The 24,662-nt window shown below is 45.4% G+C and overlaps 1 protein-coding gene across 1 annotated transcript in view; it reads left to right on the top strand.

Annotated features, from left to right (window-relative positions):
• The window catches only part of LOC120028021 (pollen-specific leucine-rich repeat extensin-like protein 1), a 29,288-nt gene extending 5,965 nt beyond the window's left edge, over positions 1–23,323 (top strand). Inside the window, exons 2-4 of the mRNA XM_038973141.1 lie at positions 18,914–19,758; positions 22,715–22,811; positions 22,980–23,323. Coding sequence (XP_038829069.1) covers positions 18,940–19,758; positions 22,715–22,795 — 900 coding nt within the window. The 5' untranslated portion in view covers positions 18,914–18,939 and the 3' untranslated portion in view covers positions 22,796–22,811; positions 22,980–23,323. The remainder of the gene's footprint in view (positions 1–18,913; positions 19,759–22,714; positions 22,812–22,979) is intronic.
• The last annotated feature ends 1,339 nt before the right edge of the window (positions 23,324–24,662 follow it).

The raw sequence follows: 24,662 nt of genomic DNA, 5'->3' as shown, positions 1-24,662 counted from the left end.
TACACCACTAAAGAGGGAGGCTCCTCGGCTGGTACTAGCATGCACAGATCTAATACACCACTAAAGAGGGAGGCTCCTCGGCTGGTACTAGCATGCACAGATCAAATACACCACTGAATTGCCAATTAAAGTTTTAACATGTCGTAATCATTGCAAAGATTGTTCAGAAAACGAGGTGTTTTAATCAGCGTATGTTTACTTTGATTTAAATAAATTCAAAGTTGTTATAAGTCACATAGTACACATATTTAGAAGTCCCCGAAATGTAGCGAAATGATAAGATTAGCAGAGTAAGGTGTTTACATGACTATTGTCATACTCGGCCTTCTGACGTAATCAGTTTAATATCGATTTATCAAAATGCATGTAAACGTAGTCATTGACCAAACGATTCGTCAGTAGTTGGAGGGATACAACCATCTGCATATGAAGCTTGGCATTCATCTGTGCTGCTTTCTAGTGTGTGTGTGTGTGTGTGTGTGTGTGTGTGTGTGTGTGTGTGTGTGTGTGTGTGTGTGTGTGTGTGTGTGTGTGTGTGTGTGTGTGTGTGTGTGTGTGTGTGTGTGTGTGTGTGTGTGTACACTACATGGCCAAAAGTATGTGGACACCTGGTCTTCCAAAATCTCCTTCCAAAATCATGGGCAGTCATAAGGAGTTGGTCCCCCCTTTGCGCTATAACAGCCTCCACTCTTCTGGGAAGGCTTTCCACTAGATGTTGGAACATTGCTGCTATAACAGCCTCCTCTCTTCTGGGAAGGCTTTCCACTAGATGTTGGAACATTGCTGCTGGAACAGCCTCCTCTCTTCTGGGAAGGCTTTCCACTAGATGTTGGAACATTGCTGCTATAACAGCCTCCTCTCTTCTGGGAAGGCTTTCCACTAGATGTTGGAACATTGCTGCTGGAACAGCCTCCACTCTTCTGGGAAGGGTTTCCACTAGATGTTGGAACATTGCTGCTGTAACAGCCTCCACTCTTCAGGGAAGGCCTCCACTCTTCTGGAAAGGCTTTCCACTAGATGTTGGAACATTGCTGCAGGGACTTGCTTCCATTCAGCCACAAGAGCATTAGTGAGGTCAGGCACTGATGTTGGGTGATTACATGTAGGCCTGGCTTGCAGTCGGCGTTCCAATTTATTCCAAAGGTGTTCGATGGGGTTGAGGTCAGGGCTCTGTGCAGGCCAGTCAAGTTCTTCCACACCGATCTCGACAAACCATTTATTTATGGACCTGGCTTTGTGCACGTGGGCATTGTCATTCTGTAACAGGAAAGGGCCTTCCCCAAACTGTTTCCACAAAGTTGGAAGCACAGAATCATCTAGAATGTCATTGTATGCTGTAGCATTAAGATTTCCGTTCACTGGAACTAAGGGGCCCGAACCATGACAAACATGTCGTTAATGTCACCATTCTTTACAGTTGGCACTATACATTAGAGCAGGTAGCGTTCTCCTGGCATCCGCCAAACCCAGATTCGTCCGTCGGACTGACAGAGTTTTACACCCCCCCGGCCGACGCCAATCTGAAGCTTGTGTGCGGCTGCTCGGCCACGGAAACCCATTTCGTGAATCTCCCGACGAACAGTTATTGTGCTGACGTTGCTTCCAGAGGCAGTTTGGAACTCGATAGTGAGTGTTGCAACCGAGAACAGACACATTTTTTTACTGCTTTGATGTTTGTAGAGAACCACAGGGTGTTGTCCAGGGACACGCAAAGGCTCATTGCACTCTGGAAGGGCGACATTGTGGAGTTGCCAACGGTGATGGAGAGGTCTTGGAGCGGACAGGCCTTCCCCTGGAGGAAGAACAGCTCCGTCTGATTGGTGGTTGAGCTTGAGGTGGTGGGTCGGCCTCCAAGCTGAGATATCTGCCAGGCACGCAGAGATGCGTGTCGCCACCTGGGTGTCAGAAGGGGGAAGGAGAAAAGTAGTTGAGTGTCATCCTCATAGCAGTGATAGGAGAGACCAGGTGACGATATAACAGAGCTGAGTGACTTGGTGTATAGAGAGAAGAGGAGAGGTCCATCCTCATAGCAGTGATAGGAGAGACCAGGTGACGATATAACAGATCTGAGTGACTTGGTGTATAGAGAGAAGAGGAGAGGTCCATCCTCATAGCAGTGATAGGAGAGACCATGTGAGGATATGACGGAGCAGAGTGACCTGGTGTATAGAGAGAAGAGGAGAGGTCCATCCTCATAGCAGTGATACTAGAGACCAGGTGACGATATAACAGAGCTGAGTGACTTGGTGTATAGAGAGAAGAGGAGAGGTCCATCCTCATAGCAGTGATAGGAGAGACCATGTGAGGATATGACGGAGCAGAGTGACCTGGTGTATAGAGAGAAGAGAGGTCCATCCTCATAGCAGTGATAGGAGAGACCATGTGAGGATATGACAGAGCCGAGTGACTTGGTGTATAGAGAGAAGAGGAGAGGCCCATCCTCATAGCAGTGATACTAGAGACCATGTGAGGATATGACGGAGCAGAGTGACTTGGTGTATAGAGAGAAGAGGAGAGGTCCATCCTCATAGCAGTGATAGGAGAGACCATGTGACGATATAACGGAGCTGAGTGACTTGGTGTATAGAGAGAAGAGGAGAGGTCCATCCTCATAGCAGTGATAGGAGAGACCAGGTGACGATATAACGGAGCTGAGTGACTTGGTGTATAGAGAGAAGAGGAGAGGTCCATCCTCATAGCAGTGATAGGAGAGACCAGGTGACGATATAACGGAGCTGAGTGACTTGGTGTATAGAGAGAAGAGGAGAGGTCCATCCTCATAGCAGTGATAGGAGAGACCAGGTGACGATATAACGGAGCTGAGTGACTTGGTGTATAGAGAGAAGAGGAGAGGTCCATCCTCATAGCAGTGATAGGAGAGACCAGGTGACGATATAACGGAGCTGAGTGACTTGGTGTATAGAGAGAAGAGGAGAGGTCCATCCTCATAGCAGTGATAGGAGAGACCAGGTGAGGATATGACAGAGCGGAGTGACTTGGTGTATAGAGAGAAGAGGAGAGGTCCATCCTCATAGCAGTGATAGGAGAGACCAGGTGACGATATAACGGAGCTGAGTGACTTGGTGTATAGAGAGAAGAGGAGAGGTCCATCCTCATAGCAGTGATAGTAGAGACCAGGTGAGGATATGACGGAGCTGAGTGACTTGGTGTATAGAGAGAAGAGGAGAGGTCCATCCTCATAGCAGTGATAGGAGAGACCAGGTGACGATATAACGGAGCTGAGTGACTTGGTGTATAGAGAGAAGAGGAGAGGTCCATCCTCATAGCAGTGATAGGAGAGACCAGGTGACGATATAACGGAGCTGAGTGACTTGGTGTATAGAGAGAAGAGGAGAGGTCCATCCTCATAGCAGTGATAGGAGAGACCGGGTGAGGATATGACGGAGCTGAGTGACTTGGTGTATAGAGAGAAGAGGAGAGGTCCATCCTCATAGCAGTGATAGGAGAGACCAGGTGAGGATATGACGGAGCTGAGTGACTTGGTGTATAGAGAGAAGAGGAGAGGTCCATCCTCATAGCAGTGATAGGAGAGACCAGGTGAGGATATGACGGAGCTGAGTGACTTGGTGTATAGAGAGAAGAGGAGAGGTCCATCCTCATAGCAGTGATAGGAGAGACCATGTGAGGATATGACAGAGCTGAGTGACTTGGTGTATAGAGAGAAGAGGAGAGGTCCATCCTCATAGCAGTGATAGGAGAGACCAGGTGACGATATAACAGAGCTGAGTGACTTGGTGTATAGAGAGAAGAGGAGAGGTCCATCCTCATAGCAGTGATAGGAGAGACCATGTGAGGATATGACAGAGCTGAGTGACTTGGTGTATAGAGAGAAGAGGAGAGGTCCATCCTCATAGCAGTGATAGGAGAGACCATGTGAGGATATGACGGAGCAGAGTGACCTGGTGTATAGAGAGAAGAGGAGAGGTCCATCCTCATAGCAGTGATACTAGAGACCAGGTGACGATATAACAGAGCTGAGTGACTTGGTGTATAGAGAGAAGAGGAGAGGTCCATCCTCATAGCAGTGACAGGAGAGACCATATGAGGATATGACAGAGCTGAGTGACTTGGTCTATAGAGAGAAGAGGAGAGGGCCTAGAACTGAACCCTGGGGGACACCAGTAGTGAGAGCACATGGTGCAGACTCAGATCCTCTCTACGTCACCTGGTAGGAGAGACCTGCCAGGTAGGATGCAATCCAAGAGTGTTTCAGAGCCTGAGACACCCACCCCTGAGAGGGTAGAGAGGAGGATCTGATAGAGTCTGAGACACCCAGCCCTGAGAGGGTGGAGAGGAGGATCTGATAGAGACTGAGACACCCAGCCCTGAGAGGATGGAGAGGAGGATCTGATAGAGTCTGAGACACCCAGCCCTGAGAGGGTGGAGAGGAGGATCTGATAGAGTCTGAGACACCCAGCCCTGAGAGGGTGGAGAGGAGGATCTGATAGAGCCTGAGACACCCAGCCCTGAGAGGATGGAGAGGAGGATCTGATAGAGTCTGAGACACCCAGCCCTGAGAGGGTGGAGAGGAGGATCTGATAGAGCCTGAGACACCCAGCCCTGAGAGGGTGGAGAGGAGGATCTGATAGAGTCTGAGACACCCAGCCCTGAGAGGGTGGAGAGGAGGATCTGATAGAGCCTGAGACACCCAGCCCTGAGAGGATGGAGAGGAGGATCTGATAGAGTCTGAGACACCCAGCCCTGAGAGGGTGGAGAGGAGGATCTGATAGAGCCTGAGACACCCAGCCCTGAGAGGAGGATCTGATAGAGACTGAGACACCCAGCCCTGAGAGGGTTGAGAGGAGGATCTGATAGAGTCTGAGACACCCAACCCTGAGAGGGTGGAGAGGAGGATCTGATAGAGGCTGAGACACCCAACCCTGAGAGGGTGGAGAGGAGGATCTGATAGAGCCTGAGACGCCCAGCCCTGAGAGGGTGGAGAGGAGGCAGAGCCTGAGACACCCAGCCCTGAGAGGGTGGAGAAGAGGATCTGATAGAGCCTGAGATGTCCAGCCCTGAGAGGGTGGAGAGGAGGATCTGATGGTTCACGCTGTCGAAGGCAGTGGATAGGTCTAGGAGGATGAGAACCGAGGAGGGAGAGTCAGCTTTGGCAGTGCGGAGAGCCTCCTTGACACAGAAAAGAGCAGTCTCGGTTGAATGACCCCTTTAAAGCCTGACTGGTTAGGATCAAGAAGATTGTTTCTGAGAGAGATAACGAGAGAGTTGATCAGAGACAGCACACTCAAGTGTTTTGGAAAGAAAAGAAAGAAGGGATACAGGTCTGTAGTTTATGGACGTCAGATGAGTCAAGGGTTAGTGTTGGTTTCTTGAGGAGGCCAGCAACTCGGGCCATTTTGAAGTCAGAGGGGACGCAGCCAGTTGTCAGGGATGAGTTGATGAGGGAAGTGAGGAATGGGAGAAGGGTGGAGAGGATGGAGTTGAGCGGGCAGGTTGTCGGGCGGCCAGACCTCACTACTCGGAAGAGGTCAAGGCGTAGAGTAGTTCTGTGTAGCGGGACCAGTGGTTGTCAGTGTGTGTATGTTAAGCACGATGAAAGATGGTATAAATGTTCCTCTTAATATGAGCTGCCAGTCTGTTGGCAGGAGTTGTTCGTTAACGCCGACTGTGTTATTCCTGCTCTGCGTGATGAGCTTATATTATACTGTGACGCTGATAGATGTCTGTTCCTCCGTCTGAATGTACATAGACACACAGTGATAATAGAAAATAGTACAAATAAAGAAAAACCCTTGAATGAGTAGGTGTGTCCAAACTTTTGACTGGTACTGTATATTATTTTATGGTATATTATATTACAGTTAGGGCAGCAGGTAGCCTAGCGGTTAAGAGACACAGTTTGGGCAGCAGGTAGCCTAGCGGTTAAGAGACACAGTTAGGGCAGCAGGTAGCCTAGCGGTTAAGAGACACAGTTAGGGCAGCAGGTATCCTAGCAGTTAAGAGACGTAGGGCAGCAGGTAGCCTAGCGGTTAAGAGACACAGTTAGGGCAGCAGGTAGCCTAGCGGTTAAGAGACACAGTTAGGGCAGCAGGTAGCCTAGCGGTTAAGAGACACAGTTAGGGCAGCAGGTAGCCTAGCGGTTAAGAGACACAGTTAGGGCAGCAGGTAGCCTAGCGGTTAAGAGACACAGTTAGGGCAGCAGGTAGCCTAGCGGTTAAGAGACACAGTTAGGGCAGCAGGTATCCTAGCGGTTAAGAGACGTAGGGCAGCAGGTAGCCTAGCGGTTAAGAGACACAGTTAGGGCAGCAGGTAGCCTAGCGGTTAAGAGACACAGTTAGGGCAGCAGGTAGCCTAGCGGTTAAGAGACACAGTTAGGGCAGCAGGTAGCCTAGCGGTTAAGAGACACAGTTAGGGCAGCAGGTAGCCTAGCGGTTAAGAGACACAGTTATGGCAGGAGGTAGCCTAGCGGTTAAGAGAGTTGGGCCAGTAAACGAAAGATCTCTGGTTTGAGTCCCTGAGCAGACTATGTGAAAAATCTGCCGATGTGCCCTTGAGCAAGGTACTTAACCCTAATTTCTTCTGTAAATCGCTCTGGAGAAGAGTGTCTGCTAAATTACCCAAAAACTGTGAGAAAGAAATATGTAGCCGTCCCTCAGACGTACGCACACACACCAGTGCTTCCTGTAACCCTGATTGGTTTTAGGTTCCTCTTGTTAAGGCTCTTCATCCCACATTAAGGTCAGCAGGAGTTAGGGAATAAACCATCAGAACCATGTGTGTGTTGGAGCGTGTGTGTGTGTGTGTGTGTGTGTGTGTGTGTGTGTGTGTGTGTGTGTGTGTGTGTGTGTGTGTGTGTGTGTGTGTGTGTGTGTGTGTGTGTGTGTGTGTGTGTGTGTGTGTGTGTGTGTGTGTCCGTTGGCGTGGAAACATGCCCCAGGATTAGCATGAAGCGAGCTGGCATCTGTGGCTGAAACAAAAGCTCTATTACTATGCTACTATATTATTATACTACTGTATTACTGTACTACTATATTACCATACTACTGTATTATTATACTACTGTATTACTGTACTACTATATTACCATACTACTGTATTATTATACTACTGTATTACTGTACTACTGTATTACTGTACTACTATATTACCATATTACTGTATTATTATACTACTGTATTATTATACTACTGTATTACTGTACTACTGTATTACCATACTACTATGTTACTATACTACTATATTACTATACTACTGTATTATTATACTACTGTATTACTATACTACTGTACTGTACTATGTTACTATACTACTATATTACCGTATTACTATGTTACTATACTACTATATTACCGTATTACTATGTTACTATACTACTATATTACTATACTACTATATTACCATACTACTATATTACTATACTACTATATTACTATACTACTATATTACCGTATTACTATGTTACTATACTACTATATTACTATACTACTATATTACTATACTACTATATTACTATACTACTATATTACTATACTACTATATTACCGTATTACCATGTTACTATACTACTGTAGTATGATACTACTACACTACTATAGTACTTTACTGTACTATGTTACTATACTACTATATTACTATACCACTTTACTGTACTATGTTACTATACCACTGTATTACTATACTACTATACTACTTTACTGTACTATGTTACCACACTACTATATTACTATACCACTATACTACAATACCAATTTACTGTACTATATTACTTTACCGTACTATGTTACTATACTACTGTATTACTATACTACTATACTACTTTACTGTACTATGTTACTATACTACTATATTACTATACCACTATACCACAATACCACTTTACTGTACTATATTACTATACTACTATGTTACTATACTACCATATTACTATACCACTTTACTGTACTAGGTTACTATACTACTATCTTACTATACTACTATATTACTATACTACTATATTGCTATACTACTTTACTGTACTAGGTTACTATACTACTATATTACTATACTACTTTAATGTACTATGTTACTACACTACTATATTACTATACTACTATATTGCTATACTACTTTACTGTACTATGTTACTACACTACTATGTTACTATACTACTATATGACTATACTACTTTACTGTACTATGTTACTATACTACTGTATTACTATACTACTATATTACCATATTACTATGGTACTATACTACGGTATTACTATACTACTATATTACTATACTACTTTACTGTACTATGTTACTATACTACTGTATTTCTATACTACTATATTACTATACTACTTTAATGTACTATGTTACTATACTACTGTATTACTAGGAGGATGAAGAGTGCAGAGAATGATAGAGGAAGAGAGAGGTTGGAATAGAAGCATAGAGAATAGAGAGAGAAGAGAGGAGGTTGGAATAGAAGCACAGAGAATAGAGAGAGAAGAGAGAGGTTGGAATAGAAGCACAGAGAATAGAGAGAGAAGAGAGAGGTTGGAATAGAAGCATAAAGAATAGAGTGAAAGGAGAAAGAGTCTGAGGTTTGACAGGTTTGTCTGTTTGGGAGAATTCTGTCAGTTCTATATACTGTCACTGTACCAGCTAGTGATGCAGAGTCCCGACTCTAACCTGCAGGTAGTCAGATAGAAAAATGCACTGTCCGGTCAGAGACGGAGTGCGGGATTTATTTTATTATGTCATTACTGCCCTAGAAGACTATCATCTCTGCTTCTCTCACGCAGCAGACATTTAGGGACCGGGGAGAAAATTGATTTATTTTATTATGTCATTACTGCCCTAGAAGACTATCCTCTCTGCTTCTCTCACGCAGCAGACATTTAGGGACCGGGGAGAAAATGGATTTATTTTATTATGTCATTACTGCCCTAGAAGACTATCACCTCTGCTTCTCTCACGCAGCAGACATTTAGGGACCGGGGAGAAAATGGATTTATTTTATTATGTCATTACTGCCCTAGAAGACTATCATCTCTGCTTCTCTTACGCAGCAGACATTTAGGGACCGGGGAGAAAATTGATTTATTTTATTATGTCATTACTGCCCTAGAAGACTATCATCTCTCTCACGCAGCAGACATTTAGGGACCGGGGAGAAAATGCAATGCCTCAACAACAACAACAACAAAAACATACATTTTCAAAATGTTCAAATGACATCAGTTTGACCGGTTTTAAGGAAATTTAAATCAGTGATAGTGACCCAACATGTTTTCTGATAAGATTTAATTTCGGCTCGGATGCATATTTTATGACGCTGATAAAGATAACACCTTTAGAGACGGTCCATAACAAGTATTCATTCTCGTAAAATGATGAAATAAATAGATAATATTTTCCACTCAAAATGTACATTTGGTGTTTAATTTTAGTGCAAGAAATACTTAATTCTGCAGGAGTTAATATTATATGAGGCTATATGAGAGGTTATAAACCTACAGTTAATATTATATTAGACTATATGAGAGGTTATAAACCTACAGGTAATATTATATTAGACTATATGAGAGGTTATAAACCTACAGGTAATATTATATTAGACTATAGGAGTGGTTATAAACCTACAGTTAATATTATATGAGGCTATATGAGAGGTTATAAACCTACAGGTAATATTATATGAGGCTATATGAGAGGTTATAAACCTACAGGTAATATTATATGAGGCTATTTGAGATGTTATAAACCTACAGTTAATATTATATTAGACTATAGGAGTGGTTATAAACCTATGTTGGAGGTTATAAACCTACAGTTAATATTATATTAGACTATATGAGAGGTTATAAACCTGCAGGTAATATTATATTAGACTATATGAGAGGTTATAAACCTACAGGTAATATTATATTAGACTCTATGAGAGGTTATAAACCTACAGGTAATATTATATTAGACTCTATGAGAGGTTATAAACCTACAGTTAATATTATATTAGACTCTATGAGAGGTTATAAACCTACAGTTAATATTATATTAGACTCTATGAGAGGTTATAAACCTACAGTTAATATTATATTAGACTATATGAGAGGTTATAAACCTACAGTCATTGTCCAGATTTCAGTTAACCCATCTGAACAGTCGGCTACAGTTCCCTTGGCGTGCCATTTTGACGTCCCCTGTCTTGTGACTCTCAGTTGTGTATAGCGTCACACAGCCGGCAACACAATCCTCCTCTTTTATCGCCTTACCAAATCTTTCCCAAACATTACTGTTCTGGTCCTACCCCCCATTTCACAGCTTCTCTCTTATTGAATTCAACTCCAACATTGTCCTTTTTTTGCCTCAGTAGATTCGACATGAACTTTTTCTGCCTAAGTCCCCCCCCCCCCCCCCCCCCCCCACAAATAAAAACATTTGGCGATTGGTGTGTATTTGGCTATTGGTGTACAGTTATGCCCTGAAGCTCAGCCTCACGTACTAACGCCAGATAAAAAATAAAGACTTGTTCACTTGTTCATGACCAGAGCCCTGGTATAAACATAGGGCTCTGGTCAAAATAGAGCACTATATCGAGTATCGGATGCCATTTAGGACACACGCACCATAGTCTGTATGTTCAGATTGAGAGTGTTTATTTCAAGGGCAGTTATTCGTGGTTATTAGTAGTAGCTGAGCCTTGTATTAGAGACCCTGTATTAACAGGTTAGCGGGTTATCTTTCTGTCATGTGATCAACGCTGAGATAAACGCAGTCGGCGGAAGCCCTGTCACGTTTCCATTTAGAACGCATTTCAAATCTAGTTCTGGAACACGTCGTCACGTCCCGGCTGCCTCTTTAACGTGTCATTCCGCGGCATGGACGATAACACAACAGTAACCGCAACACTGACGTCACGGCCGATAACGTGGCCGTGTTATAGGAGACGTGAGTCTTAAGTCTCGCGTTACACATCACCGTGGTCAAGAGGTCGACATGATTCAGTTCACTGTATACCTCGTATACCAAAAGACAGACCAAGTATACAGACACACGCGCGCGCATGCCAGGTACAACATTCATATCATTTTGAAACAACAGATTATGATGCCAACATAGCAACAGTTTGTCAGAGCAACAGCAGCTTTTCAAAATGGGAGCTGGTGACAGTGGGGTCCTTTGACTACATACCAGGGGTGGCCCTTTGACTACATACCAGGGGTGGCCCTTTGACTACATACCAGTGGGGCCCTTTGACTACATACCAGTGGGGCCCTTTGACTACATACCAGTGGTGGCCCTTTGACTACATACCAGGGGTGGTCCTTTGACTACATACCAGGGGTGGTCCTTTGACTACATACCAGTGGTGGCCCTTTGACTACATACCAGTGGGGCCCTTTGACTACATACCAGTGGGGCCCTTTGACTACATACCAGTGGTGGTCCTTTGACTACATACCAGTGGGGCCCTTTGACTACATACCAGTGGGGCCCTTTGACTACATACCAGTGGGGGCCCTTTGACTACATACCAGTGGGGCCCTTTGACTACGTACCAGTGGTGGTCCTTTGACTACGTACCAGGGGTGGCCCTTTGACTACATACCAGGGGTGGCCCTTTGACTACATACCAGGTGTGGCCCTTTGACTACATACCAGGTGTGGCCCTTTGACTACATACCAGGTGTGGCCCTTTGACTACATACCAGGGGTGGCCCTTTGACTACATACCAGGGGTGGCCCTTTGACTACATACCAGGGGTGGCCCTTTGACTACATACCAGGGGTGGCCCTTTGACTACATACCAGGGGTGGCCCTTTGACTACATACCAGGGGTGGTCCTTTGACTACATACCAGGGGTGGCCCTTTGACTACATACCAGGGGTGGCCCTTTGACTACATACCAGGGGTGGCCCTTTGACTACATACCAGGGGTGGCCCTTTGACTACATACCAGGGGTGGCCCTTTGACTACATACCAGGGGTGGCCCTTTGACTACATACCAGGGGTGGCCCTTTGACTACATACCAGGGGTGGCCCTTTGACTACATACCAGGGGTGGCCCTTTGACTACATACCAGGGGTGGCCCTTTGACTACATACCAGGTGTGGCCCTTTGACTACATACCAGGTGTGGCCCTTTGACTACATACCAGGTGTGGCCCTTTGACTACATACCAGGTGTGGCCCTTTGACTACATACCAGGTGTGGCCCTTTGACTACATACCAGGTGTGGCCCTTTGACTACATACCAGGTGTGGCCCTTTGACTACATACCAGGTGTGGCCCTTTGACTACATACCAGGTGTGGCCCTTTGACTACATACCAGGTGTGGCCCTTTGACTACATACCAGGGGTGGCCCTTTGACTACATACCAGGGGTGGTCCTTTGACTACATACCAGGGGTGGTCCTTTGACTACATACCAGGGGTGGCCCTTTGACTACATACCAGGGGTGGCCCTTTGACTACATACCAGGGGTGGCCCTTTGACTACATACCAGGGGTGGCCCTTTGACTACATACCAGGTGTGGCCCTTTGACTACATACCAGGTGTGGCCCTTTGACTACATACCAGGTGTGGCCCTTTGACTACACACCAGGGGTGGCCCTTTGACTACACACCAGGGGTGGCCCTTTGACTACATACCAGGGGTGGCCCTTTGACTACATACCAGGGGTGGCCCTTTGACTACATACCAGGGGTGGCCCTTTGACTACATACCAGGGGTGGCCCTTTGACTACATACCAGGGGTGGCCCTTTGACTACATACCACGGGTGGCCCTTTGACTACATACCACGGGTGGCCCTTTGACTACATACCACGGGTGGCCCTTTGACTACATACCAGGGGTGGTCCTTTGACTGCAGACCAGGTGGGGCCCTTTGACTGCAGACCAGGGGTGGCCCTTTGACTACATACCAGGGGTGACCCTTTGACTACATACCAGGGGTGGCCCTTTGACTACATACCAGGGGTGGCCCTTTGACTACATACCAGGGGTGGCCCTTTGACTACATACCAGGGGTGGCCCTTTGACTACATACCAGGGGTGGCCCTTTGACTACATACCAGGGGTGGCCCTTTGACTACATACCAGGGGTGGCCCTTTGACTACATACCAGGGGTGGCCCTTTGACTCCTTGGGATGTTATTTGGACCTTGATGATGTCAGGACATCTGAAGGTTATTTGGGATTTGCTTTGCGTACACAGTGACAGGACACCACATTACATCTCATCATGGAAGACATCTTCAAAGCCGTGTCGGAGCGATGTCATTGTAACGATCGTCGTCATATTCCTCCTCCTCGGATGAGGAGGAGCATGGATCAGACCAACACGCAGCGAGGTATGTGGACATAATGATTTATTAGACAAAACGACGAAACACAAAATAACACTTTAGAAAACAAAATAACAAAACGAACTAAACAGACCTAAACTTACGAACTTACATGAAACGAAGAACACACGAACAGGAACAGACAAACCGAAAACAGTCCCGTGTGGTAACATGTACTGACACGGAAGACAACCACCCACAACAAACAATGTGAAACAACCTACCTTAATATGACTCTCAATCAGAGGAAACGCCAAACACCTGCCTCTAATTGAGAGCCATACCAGGCAACCCATTAACCCAACATAGAAAACACATAACATAGACTACCCACCCAAAACTCACGCCCTGACCAATTAAACACATACCAAACAACAGAAAACAGGTCAGGAACGTGACAGTCATCCTGAGGTCTGGACGCTGCTGCTTCTGTTCTCCTAAAATGGAGAAACTATTCCCTGATTCTGACCCGAGTTAAGCATGCGTAAATGGAACGTAAAGTCCCTTTTTATGGACTTTTCTCTCTATGTATTCTGACCTTTGAACTTAAGCATGAGAATAGCATGATATTCCCCCACTATTAGTTTGGGGTGGAGATGGAATAAATGAAGGTGTGGTGTCTGGTGGTGTGTCTATAGATACTCTGTATTCGTAGCCTTGACTTTAAGTCCCTCTTAATCCCACCACCGTTACGTTGCGTTGAAACAATCAATAAGGTCTATCAACCTGTCGGTTTCAAGTGGAACAGCGTCAGACCTATTGATCAGAGCTATTGATCAGAGCTATTGATCAGAGCTATTGAACAAAGCTATTGAACAGAGCTATTGATCAGAGCTATTGAACAGAGCTATTGATCAGAGCTATTGATCAGAGCTATTGAACAAAGCTATTGAACAGAGCTATTGATCAGAGCTATTGAACAGAGCTATTGATCAGAGCTATTGATCAGAGCTATTGAACAGAGCTATTGATCAGAGCTATTGATCAGCGCTATTGAACAGTGCTATTGAACAGAGCTATTGATCAGAGCTATTGATCAGAGCTATTGAACAGAGCTATTGATCAGAGCTATTGATCAGAGCTATTGAACAGAGCTATTGATCAGCGCTATTGAACAGAGCTATTGATCAGAGCTATTGATTAGCGCTATTGAACAGAGCTATTGATCAGCGCTATTGAACAGAGCTATTGATCAGAGCTATTGATCAGAGCTATTGATCAGAGCTATTGATTAGAGCTATTGAACAGAGCTATTGAACAGAGCTATTGAACAGAGCTATTGATCAGAGCTATTGATCAGAGCTATTGATCAGAGCTATTGATCAGAGCTATTGAACAGAGCTATTGAACAGAGCTGTTGATCAGAGCTATTGATCAGAGCTATTGATCAGAGCTATTGAACAGAGCTATTGATCAGAGCTGGGTAAATGAGTAATCTGTTTGGATCAGGGGGTTGTAAATATAGCATCTCTGTGCTAGTGATGGCTGTTTAACAGTCTGGTGGCCTTGAGATGGAAGCTGTTTTTCAGTCTCTTGATGTTTAGTTTGTCTGGAAGCGAGACGTCGGTGTCCGTGACGTGGCTGGTTTTCTTTTTGTAGTCGGTGATTACCTGTAGACCCTGTCACATAGATCTCGTGTCTGATCCGTTTAATTGCGACTCCACTTTGTCTCTATACTGACATGTCGTTTGTTTGATTGCCTTGCGGACGGAATAACTACACTGTTTGTATTCGGCCATATTCCCAGTCGTCTTTCCATGGTTAAATGCAGTGGTTTACACTTTCAGTTTTGCTCGAATGCTGCCATAAATCCACGGTTTCTGGTTGGGGAAGGTTTTAATAGTCACAGTGGGAACAACATCTCCCCTTCCTTACAGACAGCAACAACATTAATGCTGAGTTAGCTATAGTTAACTTGCGAAATAACTGCTACAAGTTTTGTATTGAATATAGTTAGTCTGTTGTTTGTCATTATTTTCCACCTGCTGCTGAAATGTTGTGCTCTCTCTCCTTGGTCCAGCTCACACAGCTAACACAGCACACACAGCACACACAGCTAACACAGCACACACAGCTCACACAGCTAACACAGCACACACAGCTAACACAGCACACACAGCTCACACAGCACACACAGCTAACACAGCTCACACAGCACACACAGCACACACAGCTAACACAACACACACAGCTCACACAGCTCACACATCACACACAGCTCACACAGCTAACACAGCTCACACAGCTCACACAGCACACACAGCTAACACAACACACACAGCTCACACAGCTCACACATCACACACAGCACACACAGCTAACACAGCTCACACAGCACACACAGCTAACACAGCTAACACAGCACACACAGCTAACACAGCACACACAGCACCCACAGCTAACACAGCACACACAGCTCACACAGCACACACAGCTCACACAGCACACACAGCTCACACAGCACACACAGCTAACACAGCTAACACAGCACACACAGCACACACAGCTCACACATCACACACAGCACACACAGCTAACACAGCTCACACAGCACACACAGCTAACACAGCTAACACAGCACACACAGCTAACACAGCACACACAGCACCCACAGCTAACACAGCACACACAGCTCACACAGCACACACAGCTCACACAGCACACACAGCTCACACAGCACACACAGCTAACACAGCTAACACAGCACACACAGCACACACAGCACACACAGCACACACAGCACACACAGCTCACACAGCACACACAGCACACACAGCTAACACAGCACACACAGCTAACACAGCACACACAGCTAACACAGCACACACAGCACACACAGCTAACACAGCACACACAGCACACACAGCTAACACAGCTCACACAGCACACACAGCTCACACAGCTCACACAGCACACACAGCACACACAGCACACACAGCTAACACAGCACACACAGCTAACACAGCACACACAGCACACACAGCTAACACAGCACACACAGCACACACAGCTCACACAGCACACACAGCACACACAGCTAACACAGACGCTGAAGGGTCATTCCGGTGATGGCTGATATGTAGATTGCTATGTGTTGATAATATTCTAAAGTGTGCCTTCATGGATTACTTCTTTAAAAAAAAAAAAAACTTTTCAAAATGTTATTTGACAGCATGCGCATTCAGGCTGGCGCATTTTCAATCTGGAACAGCCTATTGTCACGCACAGATTCACCGACTAGCGGCCAATACATTTGATCAAAGCAGAATCAGGAAGTGAATGCCCACTCTGCTATTCAGATCCCGCCTTCATTCCTCTTTGATCAACCCTTTTTTTTGCCTCAGTGTGTTAGCTGGGAAAGCATATCAACTCATGTAGAAATGCCACTATGATAAAATCATCCACAGCTAATTACGATGAGTTTGCGAGATAAGATAAAAATATTAGGCTGGGTATCAGTCAAGACCCGATGAGAAGTCTGATGATGTGTGCCCTAGCCTACCATGCAAAGGCACTATGGATTTATTTTCCCTGGTTGACACAGACTTGCTCAGGGAAGTGACATCACAACTTAAGTCTTCTACCTGCCTTCTTGATCCTATCCCTCCACCACCTTCTATAAAACTGTTTTTAATGGCACATCTGATGAAGTGCAAGCTATTGTTAATCACTTCCTGTTTCAAAAGGCATTTTCCCCACTGCACTATAAAGTGCTCTGGTGAAACCCCTTCTGAAGGAAAGTCATCTAGATTCTTCTAGTTCTTAGCAATTTTCACCCTTCAACCTTCCATTCTTAAGCAGAATTCTGGAGAAATTGGTGCTCAAACAGCAAAATAATTGTTTACGTGCACACTGTATTTTTGAAAAATTCCAATCTGGATTTCGTACCCACCACAGCACAGAGACAGCCTTAGTTAAAGTGGTAAATGATCCTAGAGCCAACGCAGATGCCAAACAGCTCTCTGTCCTTGTAATCTTAGATTTAAGTGCTGCGCTCAACACTGTTGACCATGACGTCCTTCTGGACAGACTGGAGAGGTGGATTGGCCTCTCTGGTCCAGGTCTAAATTGGTTTAGGACATATTAAACCGGTCGAGAGTTTGTCACCCTTGGTGAACATAACTCAGAGAAAATACATATCACATGAGGTGTTCCAAAAGGTTTGATTTTGGGTCCGGTATTGTTCAGTGTATATATGTGTTACCCCTTGGCAGCGTTATCAGAAAGCACAGCATTGATTTTCACTGCTACGTAGACGATACACAACTTTACATTTCTGTGGCACCAGAGGAACTTAGATCCACAGATAAACTGTATAGTGATTTAAATACTTGAATGGCTCACAACTTCCTCCACCTGAATCAAGACAAGACTTATTTATTGTTGGAGTCAAAGCACACAGAGAGAGAATCTAGCCACACATTTTAATTCACGGGAAATAAAGATAAAACACCAGGTAAAAAACCTAGGTGTTATTTTAGATTCCGAACGAAATTTCTAATCACACATTAGGAATGTGACCAAAAATAGCTTTTTACCACCTGAGGAACATTGCCAAGGTACGGCCGTTTCTCTCTCTGATACAGAGAGAGTCATCCATGCTTTTATTACAAGCAGGCTTGACTACTGTAATGCTCCCCTGTCTGGTCTACCAATGAAAGACATTGGTCAACTGCATACAGAAACATACAGAATGCTGCAACACGGGTACTGACCAAGACCAGACGGAGAGAACACATTAAGCTAAACCCTAACCAGGACGACGCTGGGCCAATTATGCGCCGCCCTATGTGACTCCCGATCACGGCCGGTTGTGATACAGCCCGGGATCAAACCAGGGTCTGTAGTGACGCCCCTAGTACTGTGATGTAGTGCCTTAGACCGCTACACCACTCGGGAGACCAAAGCACATTGTCTTCCTTTTATGTGATTTGATTATATAAATGTTATATCTTTTAATTATTTAAAGTTTATATTTTTTATTTTATGCACTTTGAGATTATTCTAATAATAAAAATAACTTTACACATAATACAGTATTATTATTATTATTATTATTATGTGGCTTTGGATAAAATGGCACATATTATTATTCTATTACCATTAGTCAGGAGGAAGCAGAGGAGAACACAGCATTATTACTCTCACACACACACACACACACACACACACACACACACACACACACACACACACACACACACACACACACACACACACACACACACACACACACACACACACTCATCTAGTCGCTCTAACACACACTCTAGTCGCTCTATGTGTGTGTGTGTGTGTGTGTGTGTGTGTGTGTGTGTGTGTGTGTGTGTGTGTGTGTGTGTGTGTGTGTGTGTGTGTGTGTGTGTGTGTGTGTGTGTGTGTGTGTGTGTGTGTGCCTATAGCTATGTATCTGTGTGTTGTTTTCACCACCACCAGATGAATGATTGATCAAATCAAAGATTCGTATGTGTTTTGTAACGGGGTCTCTGTTGCTGCACCCCACAACACCCTCTCATATTTCATACACATGGTTGGTTAAATAGTGCATGTAACAGTGTGTTAATTGAATAAACATGAGTTGTGTCTCTGTCTGTCTCTCCTATAGGTCCTGACTATATCAAGCAGGTGTTCATGGAGCCAGTAGATCCTGCTGAAGAGAAGGAGAAAGACAACCCCACCAGCCCTGCCAAGACCCCCGGGCCCACCCCTCCCCCATCGCCCCACAGCAAGAAGAGACAGCACAGCAACAGCGTCTCCACCTCCGCCTCCCGCAAGACCAGCAAGGACGAATCATCACACAGTCACAAGGCCAGCAAAGAGGAGAAGCCGGGCCTTAAGATCAGCAAGGACGAATCATCACACAGTCACAAGGCCAACAAAGAGGAGAAGCCGGGCCTTAAGATCAGCAAGGAGGAGCGGTCGAGCAGAAAGTTGAGTAAAGAGGAGAGGGTGTCCATCGCTGCCGAGCCTCCAAGAGCTGCTGCTCCCTCTTCCCAGATTAGATACAAGGAGGCTCCGGCCAAACCCCCCAAGGCCCCGGAGCCCGGCCCCACTAACGCACCACCTCCCCAGGTCAGATACGAGGAGGCTCCAGCTCCAGCCAAACCCCCCAAGGCCCCAGAGCCCGGCCCCACCAACGTACCACCTCACCAGCCTGCTGTTCCGCAGACGGTGGCGGGTCCTGGTAATGGAATGGGACAGCTCCACTCCCAGTATCATAGCTACTACGTCAAAGCTCCCTCCAGGGGACCCCTGCCGCCGGAACCTGAGCCTGAGGAGGACGAGGAGCCCAGTCAGCTGACCCTGGCCAGGATGGCCCCGCCAACCCCCAAACCGACGCCCACCAGCGAGCCGTGCAAACTCAGGAAGCAGGATTCGCTAAAACCAAAGAGCCTGGCAGAGACCAAGAAGGCCAGTATGGAGATGGCTGAGGGGAAGGAGGAAGAGAATGTAAGTAGAGTACAGCATCTCATAGTGGGAGAGCCTTTTAGATCATAATGAATCAGATTACATGGAGAGGAGGGGGACTGATCCTAGATCATAATGAATCAGATTACATGGAGAGGAGGGGGGGACTGATCCTAGATCATAATGAATCAGATTACATGGAGAGGGGGGGACTGATCCTAGATCATAATGAATCAGATTACATGGAGAGGAGTGGGGAACTGATCCTAGATCATAATGAATCAGATTACATGGAGAGGAGGGGGACTGATCCTAGATCATAATGAATCAGATTACATGGAGAGGAGGGGGACTGATCCTAGATCATAATGAATCAGATTACATGGAGAGGAGGGGGACTGATCCTAGATCATTATGAATCAGATTACATGGAGAGGAGGAGGACTGATCCTAGATCATAATGAATCAGATTACATGGAGAGGGGGGGACAGATCCTAGATCATAATGAATCAGATTACATGGAGAGGAGGGGGACTGATCCTAGATCATAATGAATCAGATTACATGGAGAGGAGGGGGACTGATCCTAGATCATAATGAATCAGATTACATGGAGAGGAGGAGGACTGATCCTAGATCATAATGAATCAGATTACATGGAGAGGGGGGGACAGATCCTAGATCATAATGAATCAGATTACATGGAGAGGAGTGGGGAACTGATCCTAGATCATAATGAATCAGATTACATGGAGAGGAGTGGGGGACTGATCCTAGATCATAATGAATAAGATTACATGGAGAGGAGTGGGGGACTGATCCTAGATCATAATGAATCAGATTACATGGAGAGGAGGGGGACTGATCCTAGATCATAATGAATGAGATTACATGGAGAGGAGGGGGACTGATCCTAGATCATAATGAATCAGATTACATGGAGAGGAGGGGGACTGATCCTAGATCATAATGAATCAGATTACATGGAGAGGAGTGGGGGACTGATCCTAGATCATAATGAATCAGATTACATGGAGAGGAGTGGGGGACTGATCCTAGATCATAATGAATCAGATTACATGGAGAGCGGGACCTGATCCTAGATCATAATGAATCAGATTACATGGAGAGGAAGGGGGACTGATCCTAGATCATAATGAATCAGATTACATGGAGAGGAGGGGGACTGATCCTAGATCATAATGAATCAGATTACATGGAGAGGAGGGGGACTGATCCTAGATCATAATGAATCAGATTACATGGAGAGGAGTGGGGGACTGATCCTAGATCATAATGAATCAGATTACATGGAGAGGAGGGGGACTGATCCTAGATCATAATGAATGAGATTACATGGAGAGGAGGGGGACTGATCCTAGATCATAATGAATCAGATTACATGGAGGGGAGGGGAGAACTGATCCTAGATCATAATGAATCAGATTACATGGAGAGCGGGACCTGATCCTAGATCATAATGAATCAGATTACATGGAGAGGAAGGGGGACTGATCCTAGATCATAATGAATCAGATTACATGGAGAGGGGGGGAACTGATCCTAGATCATAATGAATCAGATTACATGGAGAGGAAGGGAGACTGATCCTAGATCATAATGAACCAGATTACATGGAGAGGAGGGGAACTGATCCCAGATCATAATGAATCAGATTACATGGAGAGGAGGGACCTGATCCTAGATCATAATGAACCAGATTACATGGAGAGGAGGGGGGCTGATCCTAGATCATAATGAATCAGATTACATGGAGAGGAGGGACCTGATCCTAGATCATAATGAATCAGATTACATGGAGAGGAAGGGGGACTGATCCTAGATCATAATGAACCAGATTACATGGAGAGGAGGGACCTGATCCTAGATCATAATGAATCAGATTACATGGAGAGGAGCGGGACTGATCCTAGATCATAATGAATCAGATTACATGGAGAGGAGGGGGACTGATCCTAGATCATAATGAATCAGATTACATGGAGAGGGGGGGGGGACTGATCCTAGATCATAATGAATCAGATTACATGGAGAGGAAGGGAGACTGATCCTAGATCATAATGAACCAGATTACATGGAGGGGAGGGGAACTGATCCCAGATCATAATGAATCAGATTACATGGAGAGGGGGACCTGATCCTAGATCATAATGAATCAGATTACATGGACAGGAGTGGGGGACTGATCCTAGATCATAATTAATCAGATTACATGGAGAGGAGTGGGACTGATCCTAGATCATAATGAATCAGATTACATGGAGAGGGGGGGACAGATCCTAGATCATAATGAATCAGATTACATGGAGAGGGGGGGACAGATCCTAGATCATAATGAATCAGATTACATAGACAGAAGGGGGGACTGATCCTAGATCATAATGAATCAGATTACATGGAGAGGAGGGACCTGATCCTAGATCATAATGAATCAGATTACATGGAGAGGAGGGGGACTGATCCTAGACGCTTGATACATACAGAGAGGAGGGAGAGAGAAAGGTGGAAAGGCGATGTGAAGTATCTGTTTCTATTTTTCTCATAGTTACCGCTACCTAATCACAGAGCTACCCCATAGTTACCCCTACCTAATCACCGAGCTACCCCATAGTTACCCCTACCTAATCACCAAGCTACCCCATAGTTACCCCTACCTAATCACCAAGCTACCCCATAGTTACCCCTACCTAATCACCGAGCTACCCCATAGTTACCCCTACCTAATCACCAAGCTACCCCATAGCTACCACAGTGAACAAAATCCTGTCTCCACCACTGACTATGTTGCGATAGTTAGACATAAGGCTGCGTTATAATTATTGTTATTTATATTATTTTTTATTTTATTTATCGGGAGTGAACAGTTATTTATCTTATTCCTATTAAAGTCCCGACTGTAAAGAGATGATTTGCATAATTCTGGGATGTGTCAGTTGAGTGTTCTCTCTCCTAACTCTCCTTCACGTTGTCTTGCAGGCTCCTAATTCTATCCTGGTTGCTATGGTGATGCTGTTGAATATCGGCCTAGCGATCATATTTGTTCACTTCCTGACATGATGGTCCTGTTTCTCAGGTAACCTCCGTTTAAAGTTGTAGTTTATCTAAAAATGGAAATGACCACACAGCGTGTTTGTTACTTCCCTAAAGAGCAGCCCTGATGATGACCTTCTGTGTGTTATACAGTCCAATCAGTTAATAACTAATCAATAACACCCCGTCTCAACTGTGTTTGACCCCTCAGTGATGCCATGGCAACCGGTGCAGTTGCGTTGCCTGCCGGCTAAACATCTAAATGGCGGCAGTCAGACTCGGGGGGAGGCCGCAGGAGCTCGGGAAACAGCTGTGTGACATAGGAGAGAAACAGGAGAGAAACAGGAGAGGCAGGAGAGAAGGTCCCGCAGCCTGTCCTGGGTCGTCCACAGACCTGCCTGATCATAATGCTCTCCTCTGGAGCCTGTGAAAGAACAAACGGACATGTCTGAGGGAGATAGTACAAACACTACAACAGAAAATGTAAACACACACACACACACACATACACATACACACACACACATACACATACACACACACACACATACACACACATACACACACACACACATACACACACACACACATACACACACACACATACACACACACACACATACACACACACACACACACATACACACACACACATACACACACACACACACACACACACACATACACACACACACACACACACACAGGACAAAATGAAGTAATTGAAACACACGTCTCCTGACCCAAGCAGTGAGCTCTATGCTCTGCTCGTGTATGGACTGTCCTTCTGACTGTCCTTCTGTTCTGTCTTTCTGTCTGACCTTCTGTCTGTCCTTCTGTCTGTTCTTCTGTCCTGTTTCTGTATGTCCTTCTGTCTGTCCTTCTGTCCTGTCTTTCTGTCCAGTCCTTCTGTCCAGTCCTTCTGTCTGTCTTTCGGTCCAGTCCTTCTGTCCAGTTCTTCTGTCTGTCATTCTGTCTGTCCTTCTGTCTGTGCTTCTGTCTGTTCTTCTGTCCTGTTTATGTCCAGTCCTTCTGTCCAGCCATTCTGTCTGTCCTTCGTTCCAGTTTTTCTGTCCAGTCCTTCTGTCTGTCCTTCTGTCTGTCCTTCTGTCCAGTCCTTCAGTCCAGTCCTTCTGTCCAGTCCTTCTGTCTGTCCTTCTGTCTGTCCTTCTGTCCTGTCCTTCTGTCTGTCCTGGCAGGGACACAGAGGGACTGACTGACTTTAACTGGGCCGGTGTGGAGATGTGCTTTTAGATGACAGGAGCTAACAGCTGCCTTACTGCTTCACCCTCTGACGTTTTGATAGGGATAAGTGAGCACAGCGAGGCCAGAGGACTGTTGCAGAGAGGTGCGCGTTCCAATGTTCCCACATTCTGATTTGTGAGGTTCTAAGGTTCTAGTGCTCTAATGTTCTAGTGCTCTAAGGTTCTAGTGCTCTAAGGTTCTTGTGTTCTGAGGTTCTATGTTTCTAGTGTTCTAAGGCTCTAAGGTTCTAAGGCTCTAAGGTTCTAGTGCTCTAAGGTTCTAGTGCTCTAAGGTTCTAGTGTTCCGAGGTTCTAGGGTTCTAGTGCTCTAAGTGGCCTACGGTTCTAGTGTTCTGAGGTTCTAAGGTTCAAGTGTTCTGAGGTTCTAAAGTTCTAGTGTTCTAAGGTTCTAGTGTTCTACGGTTTTAGTGTTCTGAGGTTATAAGGTTCTAGTGTTCAGAGGTTATAACCACCCCTTGCTGCAGGAAAGCGGATGTACTGAACATTAGCCGTCAGTCTTACTCTGTTAACCAATTACCATCAATCTCAGCTCCCTCCAGCTATCTCCTACGTCTAGCTCCTCCCACCTTTACCCAGGAGACAAGGCTTTGACACACTCCCAGTACATGGTAATGTTTTGATGACATTGT

This window comes from Salvelinus namaycush, chromosome 33 (assembly GCF_016432855.1).
Source record: "Salvelinus namaycush isolate Seneca chromosome 33, SaNama_1.0, whole genome shotgun sequence".
Taxonomy (NCBI): domain Eukaryota; kingdom Metazoa; phylum Chordata; class Actinopteri; order Salmoniformes; family Salmonidae; genus Salvelinus; species Salvelinus namaycush.
Note: the sequence above shows the minus strand (reverse complement) of the source record. Positions and strands in the feature narration are given on the sequence as shown.